The sequence below is a fragment of the Haliaeetus albicilla genome, chromosome 10 (genome assembly GCF_947461875.1).
Source record: "Haliaeetus albicilla chromosome 10, bHalAlb1.1, whole genome shotgun sequence".
Taxonomy (NCBI): domain Eukaryota; kingdom Metazoa; phylum Chordata; class Aves; order Accipitriformes; family Accipitridae; genus Haliaeetus; species Haliaeetus albicilla.
In genome coordinates, this window is record NC_091492.1 from 38,899,486 (window position 1) to 38,919,503 (window position 20,018).

The window sequence follows — 20,018 nt, forward strand, 5'->3', positions numbered from 1 at the left end:
CTTCTGTTGTTGGTTTTTTTCTGTCAGTGCAACTTCCTATTTCTTGGTGCACTGCTATTTCTGTTGCCTTTGTAACTGCTCTGGTTGTAAGCATAATGTGTAAGTCAGTCCTACAGCTAATTCTTGCTTTAGAACAGTGTAAAAGGCTTCAATCCAGTTATTGCTGAATCAAAAATATTTCTACATACAGTACAGTTCATTTCAGTATTAAATACTGATGGCCCATTCTTCCCCCCTCAAAAAACCCCAAGTCATTCACCAGATTCTATACGAACACTTTTATAAAAATAAAATTTACATTTATTATCTCCACTCCACATGACCACATCATTGTTTATAAAACTCAATTAACTTTAATATTAAAAAATACTTTAGGAAGTTCTGATATGATAATTCAAACATTTTAGTCATTGAATCCCAGGCTCATCCTTAAAACATTTATTTTCACAAGTGTAAGCCGAGAGAAGGAAATTAGTGTTCATGTGGTTTCCATCCTTCACAGAAAAAAGTCATTATTACGGCATAAAGAAAATATCCAATCAGGATAATGAATGTGCAGCCTACTGGCCCAATGTAAAACCAGGATGCAATGAAGTAGATCATCAGCAAAGAAATGAGAGTCCTGTAACTAGCTAGAAACCTCAGACTGATTCTTGGTCCCCAGTTCTGGCTTGTTCCATCCTTCACCACAGGACTATACCTGATTTTCTGTATGAGATGGGGGTTGGTAAGATGATAGCGACAAAGTCTGCCAACAAAATCTTCCCTGGAGCAAAGCACATCCATCTGATCAGCAAACTGAGGTAAGAAAAGTTTAAACATTAGTATTCTACTGCAACTACTGTCATAAAGTAAGTGTAACTTATTTTACAATTTTCTTCATTTATAGGATGAGGATTATAGGAAATGGGGGGGGGGGGGATCAAAATGCACTTTTAAATAAACTGCTTTAGTGCCAACTTGCCTTGTATCTATCATACCTACAGGAAGAAAAGGATTTGCTTTTCCTGTTTTAGAAACATTCATTCTGAATGATACTCCATTGTTCACCAAGAATAAAGAATACATTTAAAATGTTATTTATTAATGTTTTGTGTAGGAAAAGCAGAGCTACAGGTAGAGAAGCAGGCCTGATACTATCAGGAACTAGATAGTTCATCTATCTATCTGTACCCATCTAGATCACAATAAAGGAGACAGCAAGAACAAACGAAGTGTCATGTATGTGCAAGTGCAGTGAAGAACAGAAATTTGCAATGGAGAATACGAAAGGAGGCAGTGCTGTACTTACCCTTTCGTTAAGCACTGAGGATAAACGAAATAGGAGGCGGACAAGAGTGGCATTTTCGTAGCTTCGGATGGGCTGAAGCTCAGTATCTCCTTGATACTGCACCTCAAATCTACGTAGGCCGTTTATGATCTAGAAACAGGAAAATAAACCCCTTATGTTGTAGCTTCCATCTGAAACACCTTTATACTGGCACCTCTCAGCCCCAAATAAGTTGCATTTCTCTTGATGTGGAAAAAGACCTTCTTGTTTTTTCAAGAACAATCTAGGGTAGCAATATGGAATCTTTCTTCTCTCACCTGGTACCTGCCAAGGGGTGTAAGAATGAGGCCATCCTCGCTTTCGATGCAGTCTGGAAGCTGTTTTTTTCCATTCTCATCTTGAGCTGTCCCACACTTCATCATCATCTGGGTCAGCTGGGCTTCATTCAGCTACTCAAGAATAACACAGTTCTAAAGCATGTGTCTGAACTACTCCCTTTTATTTCATTTATTTCTCCCTTCACAAACTCCTTAGTACTGGAAAACTTCAACAGCCAGCACAGATACCAAGAACTGCTTAATAGCACCTCAGTTAGACATTAAAAGGAGATAGAAATCTCCAGATTTCTTGTCTCTGCTTGTCAAATCCAAAAAAGGTGTTCTGTTTTATATGTTCCTTAGTCCTTGTTGAGCTGTCAAATAGCTGTCTTCTAGGTCAATTATGTATGAAGGCCATGTGGCTGACAGAGAAATTCATCTGTTAAGTTTAACCAAAGAAACAGACTACTTCTAGTTCATCCATTCATCTATAGCTGCAGTTATATGTTGTATTTTTATAGTTCTTTACAATTAGAAGATAGTGGATGGTTTTTAAAATTTAAGCTATGCCTTGCCTGTTTGTAAACATGAGAACAGGCACTAGTAGAGACAGGTTTGGTATAAACTATACAGTCCAAAAGAGTGGTCACCTGAAACAAAGTAGGCTTGATATTTAGAAATTCAGAGCATCTAGTTCCATCTACATTGAAATGGGTTTTGAAGTAGTCAGGTAAAGTCAAGCCTACAAGATGTTTACAACAAAATTTGCTAGCAGAGTCTCTGGATGGCTTTATAACCCCACAAAGTACAAGAGAGACAAAAGTACATTTGAGGAATCCTGACTCTTGTTCACACTGCCACACAGGGAAAGTTCTTAGAAAGAAGTTTCGTACCTTAAAGATTTGGCACAAGTATTCCAGTGCCTTCTCTAAATATTCATCTGTTTTTTTGATGCTGTCTTGCCCAATTTCATCAAGGTCATTGCCTGTGTACGAACCATTCATCTCAGATGGTGTAAATCTAAACCATGAAAAGAAGGACTGGCTAGCCATTGTTTCTGCAGAATGGTCTGATATGGATTTTGCCGTCTGCTGCGCCTGACAAATTAACTGAGCCAGTTTTAGCACCTAAAACAAAAAAAATTGTGTGGGACAAACATAAAGGACGGCTAAGCATCAATACATGGATAAAACTGTGCCTTGATACCTGGCAGTGAGAGCAAACCCAGCAAACTCACTCTCTTAGCTCAGATGGACTTGTGCTAAGACTGTTAGTTGCATTTCCAATAGGGCAAAGGTAGTTTTTAAAGTTTTCCACTCTTAACTTCTCATAATATGGATGCTCAGCATTGAGAAAACACCTGTCAAAGTAGAAAGATATGCAGAAAGAAATTTGCTGCTTACCAAATTTCTGACTTCTGTGCCAAACATTTGTTTATACTGGAAGTCCTGTCCTTCCAAGCTGTAAACATGACTCTTCACCTTAAATGAGGCATCTGTTATAGTTGCAGGCCATGATGAGAGGAAGCTCCCACCAAGTGTGGGGGTCATAAAAAGTCGATGTTGACGATGGGGAATAACAAGTTCCGGCTCCAGGAATAACTGTTCCCCTAGAATTTGAGAAAAGTAGTGAAGATGACATAATACTCCTGTTTTTGGCTGGGGAAGGTCTAGCTACAAAGCATCTTAAGTCTGCTAGGCAACTTGCTTTTAGGTAGGCAGGTAGTTCTAGGGGAAAAGAGGCCTTAATTACTTTTTTTTTTCATTTAATCCTCTCTGCCCACAGCAGAAAATGTCAGAGTGCATTTAAATGCAGCCCATACAGACAGCACTTTAAGCCTGTAACTTTTTTCAAAGGCAGTGGAGAATCATGACACTTAAGACATTGATAATTGTCAAATCTTGCCTCTCCCAAATTTACTGTATCCTAATTATCCTGAAGAATATACATGACTAGCTGAGTAGCTGTTTTGCTAAGTACAGATACCTTTAGAGATATAAGAAATTTTAATCCTGAGGTAAACAATCAAGACAAGTGTAAGAAAAACTGACTTTATTGCAAATACCCAATATTGTATTCTTTCTCCTTTAAAGAAAAATTGTGGAATGAAATCTAAATGATGGTGGTTAGAAAAGAACTATAGACATATTAAACCAATATGACAAACATGAGTGAAGACATGCAGACTTTTGAATTGCAAAATAGCATGCAAATGGGAGATAAAGTCTATTCACCTCAGTGCTTCTGAGGTGAGATGTAGCCATTGTGAAGAAAGATTGAGAAAGGACAGCATAAGATGTCAAAATATCCATTTACCTTTCAGGATCATTTCAGCTAGATTAGGCTGAGCAAAGACTTTGGCTACTCGGAACACCATGAGAGCATTTTTTGGACTGACCAAGTCTGTTCGAAGAGCTCTGTTCAGAAATCCTACAAACAGCTTAGTATACATGAGTAGGTTTTCTTGAATGAAGGCAGCCCTGTCAAAGCGAGTACAGGATTTGTGAGTATAGCTATGTAAATAACTGTTATTTTGTCTTCTGCCAAATGAATCACTAAGGGAATGTTTTATACTGTTTCTGGAAAGATTGTCTATTTGCACTGAGATGAAAGAATACTCCTCTCAAAACAAAAGCCTGTGTTGTAACAAATCATCTCTGATCTTGTATAGGAAGCTAATTCAGGTTGGTGGATGCTTTCTGAAATTCTACTGGTTCAGATTACTCACAGTTGCTTTCCTCCTTACCATTTCTCTGACACACTGCGAGGCAAGGGCTCTGCGCTTTGTGGTGGCTTTTCTGGAGCATATCTCCAAGGCTGCAAGTAACTTAACCACATCTCAAGAACCTAAGCAAAATCACACATAAAAACATGTGAGTATCAATACTTTTTGGAAAGGAAGACAGAAGGGGTTTTTGTTCGTTTCTTTTAAACCTAGTGAATATTATCTTAATGACATCTAAAAGTTTTCAGGAATAAAGCTCTCTAGTAATCTGAGTATCTTTGAAAAAGAACTGAAAAAACCAAGTGCCTGTTGATTAGGACCAATCTGGATTTTCTGTAATACCCAAATGAGACAGCACTCAAACAGCTACTACAAAAAAAGAAAACTTAGCTGGTGGCTACATTTAAGGTGCATTTAACAGCTCTGGTAGTGTTCACTGAATCGCTATTGAAGTAAGTAAACAAGACGCTACATTAATATAATTTCAGCTCTCATCTTCTGCATAGATGTACCCATCACCCTGAGGAAACAGTGGAGTCCTGATTGCACTGAAGCCACTAATAGGTTTGCCATGGCCTCTGTAAACGTTTGTTCTGATATTCTGCCTCACATGTATACCTTAAACACTGCGATATAGCTAACTATGGGTCTAGCGAGCAAGATCTAGCCCTGTTACATCCTGCATTTAAACTCCTACATTAATTACCAAGAGTCACGATCTGATGCATTTCTTTTCCTGCTTGCAGGAGGTAATATTTGCAGTATCTTGCTATTGTAAATTAACATCATATTACTTTTGTTTATGACCTATCATATTAGATAAGATATTAGGACCTATGAGAATGTATCTGTTTTAAAAGAAACACCTATTTCTTTTCAATCAATAGCTATTTTCAGTGTCAGGAAAATCAGCCAACAACCTCTAGTAATTCTCACCAAGATCTATTCAACTGCCTTCTTATGTCTAACTGGCACTCTAACATTAAATGTAGATGTTATATAAAGAATTTCACTGCTCTAGGAAAAAAAAAGATTTAAAGACCAAGAAATAGCTGCTAAACAGCAATAACTAATTACTAGTTCTGTTGAGTACAGACTTAGAAAGAGAAGCAGGTACATACTGCTCTGAAAGAGGCATCCAGAGGCCAGTGGCCAAAACAGTGTTGCAGAAAGATATAAAGTTTTTCCTGGACAAACCGAGGAATTACAACCCTGCAAAGAGATTCAAAGACAGTCACATGTATAAACCAGCAGCAACTTTTGAAAACAAAAAAACCCCAACCCAACCAACCAACAACCCAACACACTTCCACAAATGCAAATACAGAAAGGAGTGACCCAAACTTGTTCTTTCTTAACTGAAGCTACTTCTGGCCACTGAATTTCAATTCAAATACATAAATATAAAATTCTCCACTAACCTTGGCCAGAATCCTCTGGTAGCATTTTCTTTTCTCTGACTTGTGCCAAGATATAGACTAGTGTAATAGCAAGACATCCCCTCCCTCCTGAAGCTGCCTCCCCCCATCTAGTGGATGTAAGAAACATAATCCATTAGTTCTCATGTACTTTTAATAATGTACTTCTGTATTTAACCACCAAAACAACCTAATTCAACCTCTCGGTGAAAGCACAGATTTTCAGGGAGAAGCTCTGTATGTTTCAGAGACAGGCTGCTCTTGTACCTACCTTTTAAACTCCTCTAGTGGGCTGGCTGTGTGGGAGTGGGCTGAAGGGGAGAGGGGCTCTGGTTTCAGGCTGTTGCTGAAAGCATGCAAATGTTTCACAAGCAGTCTTACCACTAGCACGTGCTCTTCAGTGGGCTTAAATGACTCCTAGATTCAAAGCAAAAGACAGGAAGATAATGAGTATCACATGCTAAATGTCCAGGAGATAATTCAGGAAAATCATATTCTCAGATCAGAAATGAAAATACAAGAAATGCTCTCTTCCTTCTAGGTTCTTCACTGTAGTTTGGTGCCACCTGATTTTAGACAGACTTGCTCCCCGGGACAAGCTGCATCAATCTTCTGCCATCAGTTCACTAAGAAACAGTAGTGTATTTTTGATAATGTGATTGTAGGAAAAAGTATCTACAGTACTCTAACGCATTGAATTTCAGGCTAGCGTTAAAGAATAGAGTAAATTCTAGATTTTGACTTACCCCTTTCTGAAAAAAGAATATTCAGCCTTTCATTATGGTTATAAATTCATTGCTGTGGACAGCACAACAGATCCTTTGTTTATGCTCTTGGCAGGCTTTATTGAGTTCTTCCTATGCTGGTACTCATCTGCCTTATAAGAAAGAATAATTCTAGAAAGAGTTATGGTAAGAATAAGCACTGCTTCAAGTCCTGTGTGATCCTGTTGGTTCTAGCATCATTATGGGTAGAAGTAGCCTGGGTGGGAGTAGAACAAGGAGTGATGGTGAGCCACAGTGATGTTACTAATAAGTGAGTGTATGATATAGCAGGGAGATGAATGAGGTAAAAAAACTAGTTCTCCTGGGTGCCCAGCACCAGAGCTGGTCTGCTGCAGAATCTGGGGACAAAGCACTAACTCCTTTGCTACTGTAATCTGCTTTAAGAGTAGTGAACTAATCTCAATCCACTACTGAAGGCAGATTTTAAGATAACATTTGCTTTCCAAGTTTCACAGCTCTCACATTCCTCAAAAGTTGAGAAGAATGTACATGAAACAAAAGTTACAGCTGCAAGTATAATGGAAGATGCTGGAAGAGTGTATTAGACAATAGCTGCAAGATGTTTCCAGGATGCCAAATGCAGCCATGCTGAGGTAAGACACTGAACATGACTCTAGGGGACTAGCAGGCATTTTTGTACAAAAAGTTTCCACTTCTTAAATCAATTCAACAGTATTTCCAGTGCTGGGGGCGTGGAGGAGGGAGGTCTGTGTGTGTCTTTGTGTCCTTTCTCTGCAATGCCTGAGGCAAAGCAGATGCATTTTTGCAATCTCTTAAGATTTTTAATACACTGTAAAATTCACTCCAGGAAAGGATTCAAGGCTTCATGATAGATATAGTCATGTAGTGCAGCCAGATCTGAGACTCCTCTAAGAGAGAGAATAACCTGTTACCATTTCTAATGAAGGCTGGTCTTGTGTTCTTGACAGCTCCTGGTAAGTCACCATGTTTTCTACAGTCCTGAGGAGAGTTTATATAGGAGGGTAGCACTCTGAGAAGTTACTTGGTCCTAGGAGTTTAGATCAGGATCTCCAAAAGCAATTAGAGAGGTTGAGTAGTCTGCTATAGGCCTTGAAAGGGTATAATTTAAAAAAAAAATTCTAGACTCCCCTTGAAGGTACCTTTTGAACTTATAAAACCACCAGTACCACTATTTCAGTACATCATTTCAGGTGATGCTAGTAGTTTTTCCACTTAGCAATTCTTATAATTTCCTCTTAGCCTGGATCAGCACTATTACAAACATTACTGGTTTAAAAAGTATTTTTCCTCACAATTGTTTTTGTTGTCAAACCTGAACTTACAGGATGGACATATGCCATTCTTTTCTTAACACAGTACTTAGATAAGACATAATAGTAAAAAAGATTTAAAGACAAGTAGTAGTTCCTGTTTTCCTTTCTAAGCAGTACCTTGAGATATCATAGCACTTTATAAAAAAAAAAAAGGATTAAACAGCAGGAAAATTCCATGTAGTGCTAAAGAGCTTTATAGTATATATGCTCAGCCCTCCCCTTTCCCAAAATGAAGACCCAATGAATAAAGGGCTGAAGTAGGGAAAGAGGAATCAGCAATCTGTTCCAACAGGAATGTTTTTGCATGCACATTTCCTGAACAATCTGCAAATGTACCACTCGTGTGCTTTTGCAAAACTGGACACTCAAGTTCACGTTGCCACTACAAATTTGGTACTAGTCAATGACATTTCACTGACTAAAAAAACCTAGATGTTACCTACCTTAATTTTAGGTGACAGCCATGCAAATTCTGATCTTCTTTTCCACGCAAGTTTTGCTTAAATGACTAGTGTGTGAAGGGCAGAAATCTGCCATCAGTGAAGCCAGTTTTGGTGTCAAAAAATGTCAGCGTAGCTGCTAACCCTCTTTCTACAGTGCATTTCAAGAATGCATCTCTAAAAATGGAGTTCCTAATTAGTCCTCATAATATGCTAGATTTTAAGTATTTCCTGCATGACCTTTACTAACACCCCTCACTATCTGTTTTCACTGAAAATTTAGTAAATCTCAGTGCAGTGTTCTCAATCAAGTTGTAAAACCACACCTTAGCAGAAAAAGCTGCTGTACAGCTAGCCCCAATACACTTTGCAGATTATATGATGGAACAAGATTTTTAAAAAGGAAACAAAATGAAAAGATGGTAATACTTGGTATGCGTGGAGGGCCTGGTAGCTGGATTGGGCAGGACTACCGTGGTGTTTACTGGAGATACTGAGTCGGTAGTGGAGAACCTCCAGCTGAGACAACAGAAACAAAGGAAGGGGGGGAGGGAAAAAAGGAGAGAAGAGAGCAAGAGAAAAAAAAAGTGAGAATGAGCCCAAGGAAGAAGGGTGGGGGGAAAAAAATGAACATCACAAATACAGTCAGGGACAACATATCACAATAACAACTGCAGCCACAGTATCCTCTTCTCTCTGGTGTTCAGTAAATTGGTTCCACAGTATTTCATACCCTTTATCAACTTGGAAGTACAACTGGGAGCAGGTGTCAAAAAAGTATAGCTGTAAGTGGCAGTGGCCATTCTCTTTGCTACCTTCAGAGCAAGTGCTGGTAGGGAATATGGAGCTTTTGCCAAATAAACTCCCCATTTCAGAAGTTAACTGAACTGCAGCGACAAGTATTTACACACTGTTATGGTGTTTCATTAAATAATGGAGTAAAAGCGTTCAATATTCTGCAAGCTTTTTTAATGCTATTTTGAAAAATTTTGTCATTTCTTCCTGTGCTGCCAGAGAAGCAGGGTTTGTATACCGGGAAGAAACTCAAAGTGATACTTTCTTCTTCCCATGGAACAGGAAGAAAAAGAGTTTGCCCAGAGAAGTTGTGGATGCCCCATCCCTGGAAGTGTTCAAGGCCAGGTTGGATGGGGCTTTGAGCAACTTGGTCTAGTGGAAGGCAGGAATGGCAGGGGGTTGGAACTAGATGATCTTTAAGGTCCCTTCCAACCCAAACCATTCTATGATTTTATAATCACTGTGAGCCTGTCCAGTAAGTTTCTAGTTCAGAGAAATCCTCTGTCTTCTCTTTCAACTTAAAGGCCATTTGGGAAGGCTGCAGGTCTTGTGAATTTCCTCAAGAGAGGAAATTATTTTTACTATTAGGGAAACATCACATGTATAAAAAGGCAAAAGACATACTTAACATACAGTCTTATATGCTGATGCAAAAGGCATCTTGCCTTAACACTGAAGTCTCTGCAAGCCTCAGCCTGATCCCTTCTTGGATGAATAAGGTAAAGAGTATCTTTTGACAATGTGATGGTGAAGAGGATACTGTAGTGACAGTGACACACATGTATGAAATTAATGAAAAAACATAAAACAAACAATGTACACTACACAGATCCCAATGACTATTGTCAGGCATCTAAACTAACTCTCCAGATCACACCTCTGCTGTCTTTGAACAGCCCCTACCCAATCTCCTCTAGTGCCAGTTTGGTATCTTTTGGTTTTACGCTCTTAGCGTAAAAAGCTCCCCAACAGCTCAAACACACCATCTGCTTTGTAATTGACTCCCCTGCTACAGGAATCAGCAAAAGCCTGTAGTTTAATGGGTGTTTCACATGCAGTGCTGGGGTCTGTGGCACCTGGCATTGGAAGGTCAGGAAGCATTACACAAAGTTTTATCAAATAACGTCTTTTTAAGGGTTGTGATTACAGCAGAAGGGAACAGGAAAAGAGGTGCTGCACGCTTGGGCTCTGGATTATCCAAGAAAGAAAAAGCAAACAGACAATGTAAAAGAATAGGAAAATAGTTGAATTAATGGGGAAAACAGTGAAACTCAGCATAGCAAATAGTGTCAACCTCAGGTTCACACCAGACCCAGAAAGAATTCAAAGCAGTGAAGTAGAAAAGTACATCTTGTCAAATGAAATTATTTACTATTAATTCCCATTCCACTGCCTTCTATTTGTAAAGGGAAGTCTGTGATGACATTAACAAGGTTTAAGGAAAAATCTATCATTCCTTGAGGCACTTCACAGGAAGTTACATATCTGGGATCTGGCTTGGCCCATCAAAGCAAACAAGACTGGCTGCTGGACAAAGAAAGAGCAAATTCTGTGGAACCTCATCCCACCTTCCAATACAGGGATGTAGCCATTTCAAGTCGCTGATGGTCAAACAGGTCTAGATCCAGGGCTGAATGGTCACTAATTACCCCTCCTTCCAAACGCACAGAAGGCTAAATGGAATCAAGTGAACCTGCATAATTATTAATAATTTTAAGAATAAGGTTTAGGGTGATCTTGGGTTTCCAGTCAAGCCCTTTAACCCTTATGTTAAAACAAAACTTGCATTTCTGCATATTCTACTTCCTCATTTGAGGAACTACGAAGCAGACTATTCTCCATCAGCCCACTCTGAGACCAGTCTACACAGATTAGTTCAAGCATCACAGGCTTATAAACAGTCCTGTCCCCAGCTGGTCTGGAACCTTTCCTCAGTCCTGCAGGAGGGATCCTTTGTCCATTTATGGATGTCACGGGGAATTCCAGTCCCCTATTCAGGTGCTCTAACCCCAGAGAGTGAAGACTTCTTTTTTTACATGCCCATGATTACCTCCCATCAAAGATGAAGCTAAAATACCATCAGGGGGTTATGGCCTCAGGTTGTGGCTCCACATACCTTGTGGAGGCTCCTGAAATGGTGATTTCAGAGAACTTTAAGCTCTACCTAAGCCCTATTCCACCATAGCATTAATAGTCATTGTCTGTAACTGCTGCTCCCTAGTGTTAGAAGAGAGCGTCTGAAATACAGAGGGTGAACAGAGGAGAGAAGTTTAAAGCAATCATTATTTCTGGCCTAAGCACAGCGCTTGATGCACAGACCGGACAGACAGACAGACCAAAGGTACTTCCAAGCAAAGCCTTTCCATCACAGGTGCACAGCCATGCTGCTGGGAGTCCCAAGTGGAGACTTTGCAACATTAGTGAGTTTGCATTTTGACCTCAACTTTAAGAATAAAAGACAAAACCCATCACACTTCAGCTCTCCCATGTTTCTTTTCCTACCAAAATATAAATATGTTTATTTTATAGTCTGTGGAGTGAAGGATCAGAATTTCTCAGTCAATCAACTTTCATATTGCTCTTTCACACAGGAATAAATCCTGAGTAGCTTTTATATTTCTCTCCCCTTCTATGAAAGTCCCACTGTGACCCAGAGGGAATTCAGAGGATCAACACTTTCTCCTTCAAATTCCCTTTACATTTATAATGCCTTTGATCTTAGCCTCCCCAACACTTACTTGGTTTTACATGCAGTAGTTTGTTACTGAACAGGCCACCACAAACTGCTTAAACCAGTGTATTATCTGAGCAAGAGATATTCTGAACTCTGTAGCTACAGAACTGCTTCTGACACCATTATGGTGAAAAGCATATTTTGGAACATGAAACAACAAAAATGGTTTATTCACTTAACACTGAAGGACAATCTAGTAAGATTTCCTTTTTTAATTTGGATTCATGCTAAAAAATGGTTACGTATCTTAGAAGTTACTAATTGGTATTTCAGTAACAGTTGCTATCACTGCTGGAAATCAATTTTAGCTATGTTGCCCCAGTGGGATTTAACACTATGCTTTTATAGTGGCATCTTCCCTGTCATTAGTAGTTTAATTCTTGGTGATCAGATTGTTGTGACCATCCCACAAACTTGTCTTACAAAAAAAACCAAACCAAAACAAAAACAACACAACTTCTGCAATGAAGGCAAATCTGGATGACACACTCACAACATTGTTCATAACTGGACTAGCAATTTTGACACACTCATGTAGATACTCTGATAAGTTATTTCTTTCCTTTGGACCAATATACGAAAAAATTCTCCACAGAATAGGAGATTTACCCCAAATAAGAGGTCAACCATCAGATGACACTCATGAATGAAGTACAGACTATTACCTTGACATGAGGGGACTGCATTTTCTGATACATTTCCAGTGAATAATGATGAAGCCACATTTCAACAAAGATCTGCAAAACAAATATTTTCTCAGCTAGGGAAAGAGAAATAATCCAGGACTTGTCAGTCACAAGCTAGGTATAAGGGAAGACCATAGCATATAATCTGAAAACTAAGCTGTACTGGTAAATAGACAGGCGCCAATTCAGAGATGTTTCAGGTTATCATCATGTGAATGCAAATGACTGAGTTGGCATACTGTTAGCACCTGCTAAGCATCAATATTTCAGTTCAGCAACATGGTAGGAACTTGTTTCAGAACAACTGTTAAGTCCAGATTCTCCTTTCCCTTTCCTTGATGGTGAACAGAACCAACTTCTCTGTGCTCAACCTTTGCTTAGAGCATAGGATTGATGTAAGATTTAAAAACAAACAAACAAACAAACAAAATCAGGTTTAGAAACTTTTCTGGAAAAAAAATACTCAAATGCTTGAGATCAGTTGTTGGATATACAGTCTAAAAAAAAAAGATATTAAGTGCCTTTCTAAATTACAACTTAACAGTTTAACAGTGGTTCTTTGTTTCAGTAACAGAAAACAACAGCTGCACTGCTCAACTCCAAAAACAAGCTAAAGCAAAATGGCATAACTGTCTCTGGTTTAAAAAGGAGAGATTCCTCAGCTAGCAGCAAGAAATGCTGTGGGGTGTTTTCCTCCTTAAATCCAACTTACCTGGAGCAGTGTTTCTGATCTCCAGATCTCCTGTGAAGCTGGGTCAGCATTTACAGAAGGCTGATGGGCAATGTGCCGTTTCAGCAAGCTGGTGTGATGCATGCCATAGGAAGTGAAAGGCACTGCTGGAGACCTTGAAAGGCAAATGAAGGGAAATACTGAAGTCAGTAAGCCTCACTAAAAGTAAGGATGTATTTCCGTGTAATCACCGGCTTATAAACTGGAAAGCGGTCTTTAAGAAGTAAAACTGCATAGTTGATTACACATCGCAAACTTCTGTAACGTGTTATAATTACTAGGCACTTTAACTATAAACAAACACTACATCACTATTCATACTGCACTGAACCAGCTTTACACAGACCTGATGTTATGTTCAATAATACATGGGTTTTTTACTTTCTCCTATTCAGTTTGTTTTCTTTCACTCTGCCTTCCATGTTCATAATTCACCTGATCTGTATTTTCCTAGGTATATGCTAAGGCTCAACAGACCATGGAAACTGATATTTGAAATGTATTTAAAATGCAGTTATATAAAATATAATGGCTTTTTTTTTTTACATTTGTATAAAATTGCTAATATTGAGAACATTTTATAAATTTGAGTAGCAAAACCAATTTTGAAAATGTGGACTTTCACACACTTGGCCATTACAAAGAACAAAAGACTGGGTGCTTGTATTGGAGCATTTTCCCTTCAACTTTGTGAGTTTGGTTTTATGCCATTATCGCGTAGATATATAGAACTTCAGTAAGTGGTCAAAAATCTTTCATTCTCTTCCTTCCGGTTGTGGCTAATAGCTTGACCATGGAAAAAGTCACCTGAAATGCAGTCACTCATATGATTTGATTACTAGTATGTGTCTTGGCTTTTTATACCAGGAAGTTATGAACTAAGAAACCTATGAGCACTATCAGTCTGCATCAAAGCCACAGACATGGTCGTGACGCAGCAATTTCAAAGAACTGCAAAATAGGTAATGAGAACATTAAACAATTAAGGATGGCAACCTCAGAACTGAAACAAAATGACCAACTGTCAAGTTGTCTAGCTTTATAGCAACATTAATAAAAGATGCAAGTTTCCTTGTAACAGTGGTTATCACCAGTGCCATCTTTACCACATACCATATGTATCTGAAGGTAGTAAAAACTGTCAAGTACAGTTAGATCTCTGTCCTGCTCCAGTTGCAGGGCACAAAACACAACTAGAGTTGCTGAACTGATGAACTTTCGTTGCTTGTACATGCCTTTTCTTCTCCAATAATAGCTACCTTTCAGACTTTCAACTGAAACCTTTATGGTGAACATAAATCTATTTAATTTTTTATAATAAGTACATACAGATCATAAAGAGCAGAGGTCTTTTCTACTTATTAGAGATTTTGTTCCAACAAACTGTATTTTGTAAGCACTGTTCCCGCAATTTGCCTCTGGCACTGTAGTCATTACCTGGGAGTTGGAGAAGGGATGGCTCCCCCAGGATTTGAAGAAGGTGGAGGAAGGACGCTTCCTTCAGTGGGTAGGAAACACTTCAGGTATGTGTCCACCAAGATGAAATAAGCACTGTTGGAAGGGCTGACATGATGGGTGACGGGTGAGTTCTGAAACAGACACACACGATATACCTGGAGTTATATGCTGTTACTTTAAGCTGCTGCTAGGAAGTGTCTGTTACAACAGCCAGACCCATTTAGTATAAATAAGCAGAAGCCCAGTGGTTATAAAGGGTGAATTGACAACAAAGACACTTTGGAGCAATGGTAAAATAACTAACCGTAAGAGAACTCTTGCTGTAGTAGTGAATGTAACCAAGTATGAGAAGAGTGCAGTGTTATATAGCACAGGTAACAACAGGAAGAGGAACCAAATAACCAGACACCATACTACAAAGCTGTGGTTATGACTGTATAAGCGGTGTTATTGGATAGAGGGGTAGGAAACCCATTTGGAATCCATTGCCTGCTCCGTGCTGGCATGTTGTTGGACAGACTGCTTACTGGTATATCTAAGGTGGGTATTTTGTTTAATATCCAGTCTTACTTCATCAACTGAACCAAAGCAATAACAAATTCTAAAAGTACAGATAAAACTGCTGTTAATCCAGCTGGACAGCACCTCAGCGGGCTCTTAAAGCATTGTGAGGAAAGGCTAATACTATTTTAAGGGGAAAAATTGCTGAAAGGTACTTACCTTCTGTGTAATCAAACTAATTGCAAAGTAAAACATGTAATATTCAAATGGATCTGGAAGAACAGAGTCAAGGATCAGATAATAAAAAACAGGTACAGCTGTTAGATATCTGGGGATGCTGACTAGACATTAAATTTTTATTTTGTCAATGCTAAAATAACTTGCTAGAGCTTAACAGCAAATTCAGCTTTGCCTTCTTGCTTTTCAGCCAACTCAAACATTGGTAGTTGAGTTTTTCTCTATGTGGCAAGTGCGTTTGCATTACTCTTCTCAGCACATTTGACTATCTCAAACTGAAACCAGTGCAGCTGCAGCTAGACTGCTTCCAACAAGTACACTAGCTGCAAAGTTAACATGCCCTTTTTCCATCATATTGCATAAACTATAAGTAGTTACGAAAACAAAAATTGTGAAATACAGGCTCTACTGAAATTACTGGGAATTTTGTTGTTGACTTGAATAAGGCCAGAAATCCCCCCACAAGGGTTTATAAGAAGAAGACAAATTTATTTTTCATTGGAATCTAAACATTTCTAATCAGCCCAAACTCTTAGCACGACCGTGATTTACCACAGACGCGTAATAAATACACAACAGAAATGCTCGTAATCTCTCAGTTTTAGATATTTAAAAGGAATTAAATATACAACTGTTAAAAGGATACTAAGGGCCAAATTCAAACCTAAACCACCAGATGAAGGAAACTGGACTTTGTTGTGGTATAAAGAGCATTCTGGTAGAACTTGCTCTTGTATTGAAGCCTTCACAGGGCCCTGAAAAACAAGAGTAATGAAATATTAATCTGGCTACTCAGCACACTTGCAGAGTATGTTTTCAGACAGTGAAGTTCTGCTGCATTCCAGCATTCTGGGATGATATCTACATTCAGTGCAGTGGGATTTTACTGCATTGCAGTAGTTCCTTGTGCAAATGCATACTCTTTAGATATCTGCCAACTTTCTCACTGAAAATGAGTATTCAGTAGAAGAAAAAAAAAAAAAAAAAGAGCCTTCATCAAGACTTTTCCAGTTGGAGTGGGAGCAGCAGAACACTGGTGTTTGCTTGATGACTGGTGGTTTTATTAGGGTAACTGAGCTGTGGACCAGCAATTACTATATACTTAAATGACGTTTCCTTTTGTTAAAGACTGTCGAACTATCTGAATCAATTTCTATACAGCAGGTAGCTGGTAGCAATGGAAGAAACAAAGTGAAACAACTCTACAGATAAACATTTTTGTTTGAAATGTCATAGTTCATAACCAGGATAGCAGTTAGTCTTCAAACACATGGGCACAAAGTGCAGCCAGGGAAGGCACTGTTCTGTGACAAGCTTGGAAAACTATTTTCAATCCTGCAACTACTGGTAACCAAGATAAAGCACACGACTCTCCGGGGACAGGATAAGAATCACAATGCAGCCTTCTTGGCTGAACAGCACAAATACCTAGCTGCTAACCACCATCTCCTACAAAGTTTATGGCTCAGAACTCTCCTCATCTAGCAACTGTTTAAAGAAGCAGGTATGCTCTAAACCTTGAGCACTGAGGCTATACCTTGGCCTATATTGAACCGTATATATAAAGTGCGTGCAAAGTTCCAACAGCTGCAACAACTATATTCTCTTTTTACAGATTTTTCAGTTACTCACTGGAAGATATGAGACTGGAAAATCATATCTGTACTCTTCTGCTTGGAGTTTGTAAACCAGCTTCATCATTGGGCCACTGCAAACAAGCATTAGAATGAAAATCCATGGTAAGAACCCTCTCCTGTGTCACTTTTGTGAATTTATATTTGCACAAGAGAAGAAGGTCAAACATTAGTTATTTGTTCACCCTACAGTTTTTAATCTGTGCTGAAATGAATGAGTTTACCTGGGATCCAAGAAATCCAAAGCCACGGAATATTCAGTGGGATTTGTTCTTCCTTGCAAACAGCGAAGATTCCAGCCCACGATGATGCCATCCAGGCTACCAAAAATGCTCTCCACCAGCCATGGGAAGATGCCATGTAGTTCCTTTAGGGAAAACAGACACAAATAGTTAATGTGTACAATTCCTCACTTGAACAACCGCTATTGCACATACTACAACGCACAAAGATACTGTCTGCCAGCTACTTATGGCTGTTTCCAGATTACCACTGGGCAGAGCTTCCATTCAAAAGAATGTATTATAATACGGCAATTACAGGAAATCTATCCTGATTTCTGATCCTACTAAAGTTGCAATGATACTCATCAGCATTGCATGCAATTACTTGTCATATTTTAAAAACTAGTTTTCCTTGTAAATTGAGACTGAAAGGTATTAATGAAGTGCAGTCAACTGAAAAAATCTTTTAATGACTAGAAAAGGTTTTTCACTCTTGGGAAACACTGGCTTCCCACTGTTTCACCTGGGGTCCCCAGAACTCTGGATAAGAGAAATAGGAACAAAGAAAATAGTAACGTGAAAAAAGCAAATTCCTCTGAAATACGCTGGGCAGCGAGTTTCTGGAAAGGCAGCGGCCGCTCACCTTGGCGGGAAACTCCTCAATGACCGTCTCCAGATCGTGGCACCGCTGAACGAAGGGTTTGTTTACACAATCTGCCTTCAAAGTGGCCTGTGACAAACCATAAGGGAAATCAGATCGCCGCTGCCAGAACGGACGGTACTTATCACGGCCGTGACGTAAAGCCCCCCTAACTACGCCGCTCCTCCGGCACGGCGTTCCCGTTGACACGGCTGAGGTTCCCGCCGACCGACTTTCGCACAGGTACGCAACAAAGCTGACGGTTTAACCAGAAACCCCGCGAGCCCAAACCGGAACGGGACGACCCGCTGGGCACAGGCCCGCCGGGTTCGCTGGGCCGCCTCCCCGGTGAGCTCCCGCCGCTCCCCACCCACCAGCAGGAAACTGGGCTGCTGCAGGTGCGGGCCGGCCATGCCCCCCCCTCTCCCCGCCGCCGGCGGAGCCGCCTGTTTCCGGGCTGCGCTGCAGGAAGAGGAGCGGAAGCGGCCGGCAACGCTTCCCTCACCGCCGCCTCCCGCGCTCGGCGCCGGCGCAGCCTTTCTGCGTCACCGCTCTCGCCCGGCGCGCCGCGGTGACGCCATCTCCCCCCCCCTCCCTGCGGCCGCGGCGCCTGGCGGAGGGGGCGCGTGCCGCTGTTGCCATGGTGATGGCGCAGCGCTGGGCGCCCTCCAAGATGGCCGCCCTCCAAGATGGCCGCCCTGAGGGAGGGGGCCCTTCCCCGGCCTGAGGGGCTTCAGCCCCTTCCCGAGAATCCTTTGGGGGGGCTCCGGGGTGCTCTGGAGGTTTTTTTTTAGGGGGGACGTATCTGACAATAGGGACCGCGGTCAGGCAAGCACACAGCAGCTTGGGGTTTGGTGGCAGTGAAGGTGAAGCCATCACTTGCTCAGATATTGGTGTTTGGAGAGAGAGCATTTTGTGAGCAAATTAAAAGCGGTGTGGACAAAGAGAGGCCTCACTGACAGTACACGCTTCCTGATAATACGTACTTCCTGACAGTTTTCGTCCAAACTGCAGGCGAATTTAAAAATGGTGTATTAGAAGAATGTCACAATACTGTGGAGGAAAAGTGGGATTTTTTTAAAAATAGAAGTGTGTTAAATGGCCAGAAAACCATGTCAGAAAATGAGGCAGCTATGCTGTGGGACTCTGTTAGAAATGAGACCTGCATGCATCAGCTGAGCTATAGGAAACAGTAATTACATAGTTCAGATTAAGAGAATTGATAAGGGAAGCTGAAGTCACCAGGAAAAACACTTGGTTATAGCCATAAGGGTAATCACTTCTCAGTGTATAAGGAGAGCGAAAGAAACCCTTGTGATGGTAATATCCCACTGGTAGATAGACAAAGTAAAGTTAAAATTGCTAATAATGCAGAAGAGCGTTTGATGCATGCTTACGGTTCATATTTAGAAGGAAGCAAGATGATATGTTTAATTGCAAAGCCCCAGTATTTGTGTGCAAGAAAAATAAATGGGCAGAAAAACTATCGGCTGTTTGTGTTTTTTAAAATTGGGAATTGGGGGGAAATTCTGTAAAACCAGAGGAATGCTCATGTTGTGCCAGTATCCAGAGAGAGATTTCCAGTCAGAGGTCCAGAAAAGTATAATTATTTTATAAAATACCAAAGACAGTTACATAATTAACACCAGTAAACATGATGACAGAAAATATTCCTCCTCAGACAAGTTTGGTTTTGTTCGCGACAAGATTTACAGGTTTTGTCAGGAAAGACCAATGTGGGTAAAATGTAGATTTTCTTGATCGTTCTGACTGGTTTATGCCAGGAGGTGCGGGAAAAGTTGAGTGAAACGGTCTGGTTTGTTGTGCAGGAGGTCAAACAAAATGATGTGGCCTCATACTACACTGCTGTCATTTACATTGAAACAAAGCATAAAAAATTGTATTAGAGAGAAAAACAGAGGAATTCCTTTTGTAACATCAGCACTGACCCTGCAGGGTGACTTTATTAATCCAGTTTAATAGGATTATTTACCAATGTAAAATGATTCAATATTTACATAAATGTTTACACGATCAGAATTAAAAATGGTACATTATTTCTTGGTATTGACATGTGCTTCCACTCCAATCTGCTTTTCCCAAACTGGATCTCAAAACTGCTTTTTGAT

The 20,018-nt window shown here is 40.1% G+C and overlaps 1 protein-coding gene across 2 annotated transcripts; it reads right to left on the reverse strand.

Annotated features, from left to right (window-relative positions):
• Positions 1 to 263: 263 nt before the first annotated feature.
• Positions 264 to 18,413, reverse strand: SMPD4 (sphingomyelin phosphodiesterase 4). 2 transcript variants are annotated; one of them, XM_069795129.1, is made up of 19 exons: positions 18,264 to 18,413; positions 17,893 to 17,979; positions 17,250 to 17,392; positions 17,024 to 17,099; positions 16,038 to 16,146; positions 15,374 to 15,426; positions 14,633 to 14,784; positions 13,178 to 13,310; positions 12,445 to 12,516; positions 8,680 to 8,769; positions 6,002 to 6,147; positions 5,434 to 5,524; positions 4,334 to 4,434; positions 3,904 to 4,067; positions 2,991 to 3,196; positions 2,481 to 2,714; positions 1,588 to 1,719; positions 1,292 to 1,420; positions 264 to 798 (listed from the first exon to the last, which is right to left on the reverse strand). In XM_069795129.1, exons 1-19 carry the CDS (start codon positions 18,300 to 18,302, stop codon positions 472 to 474), a joined length of 2,484 nt encoding a protein of 827 aa, XP_069651230.1. In that variant the 5' UTR covers positions 18,303 to 18,413; the 3' UTR covers positions 264 to 471. The 2 variants fall into 2 exon arrangements, with proteins under 2 accessions (XP_069651230.1, XP_069651231.1); XM_069795130.1 differs by lacking the exon at positions 8,680 to 8,769.
• Between the last annotated feature and the right edge of the window lie 1,605 nt (positions 18,414 to 20,018).

Bases quoted from the DNA above. Each gene is read 5' to 3' on its own strand.
- SMPD4 (XM_069795129.1), bottom strand. From the start codon at position 18,302: ATGGCCGGCCCGCACCTGCAGCAGCCCAGTTTCCTGCTG. The intron at 2,715-2,990 runs GTAAGCAGCAAA...TTTTTGTTTTAG, and splicing joins GCACAGAAGTCAGAAATTTG to GTGCTAAAACTGGCTCAGTT. The intron at 1,720-2,480 runs GTACGAAACTTC...ATTCTTGAGTAG, and splicing joins ACTTGTGCCAAATCTTTAAG to CTGAATGAAGCCCAGCTGAC.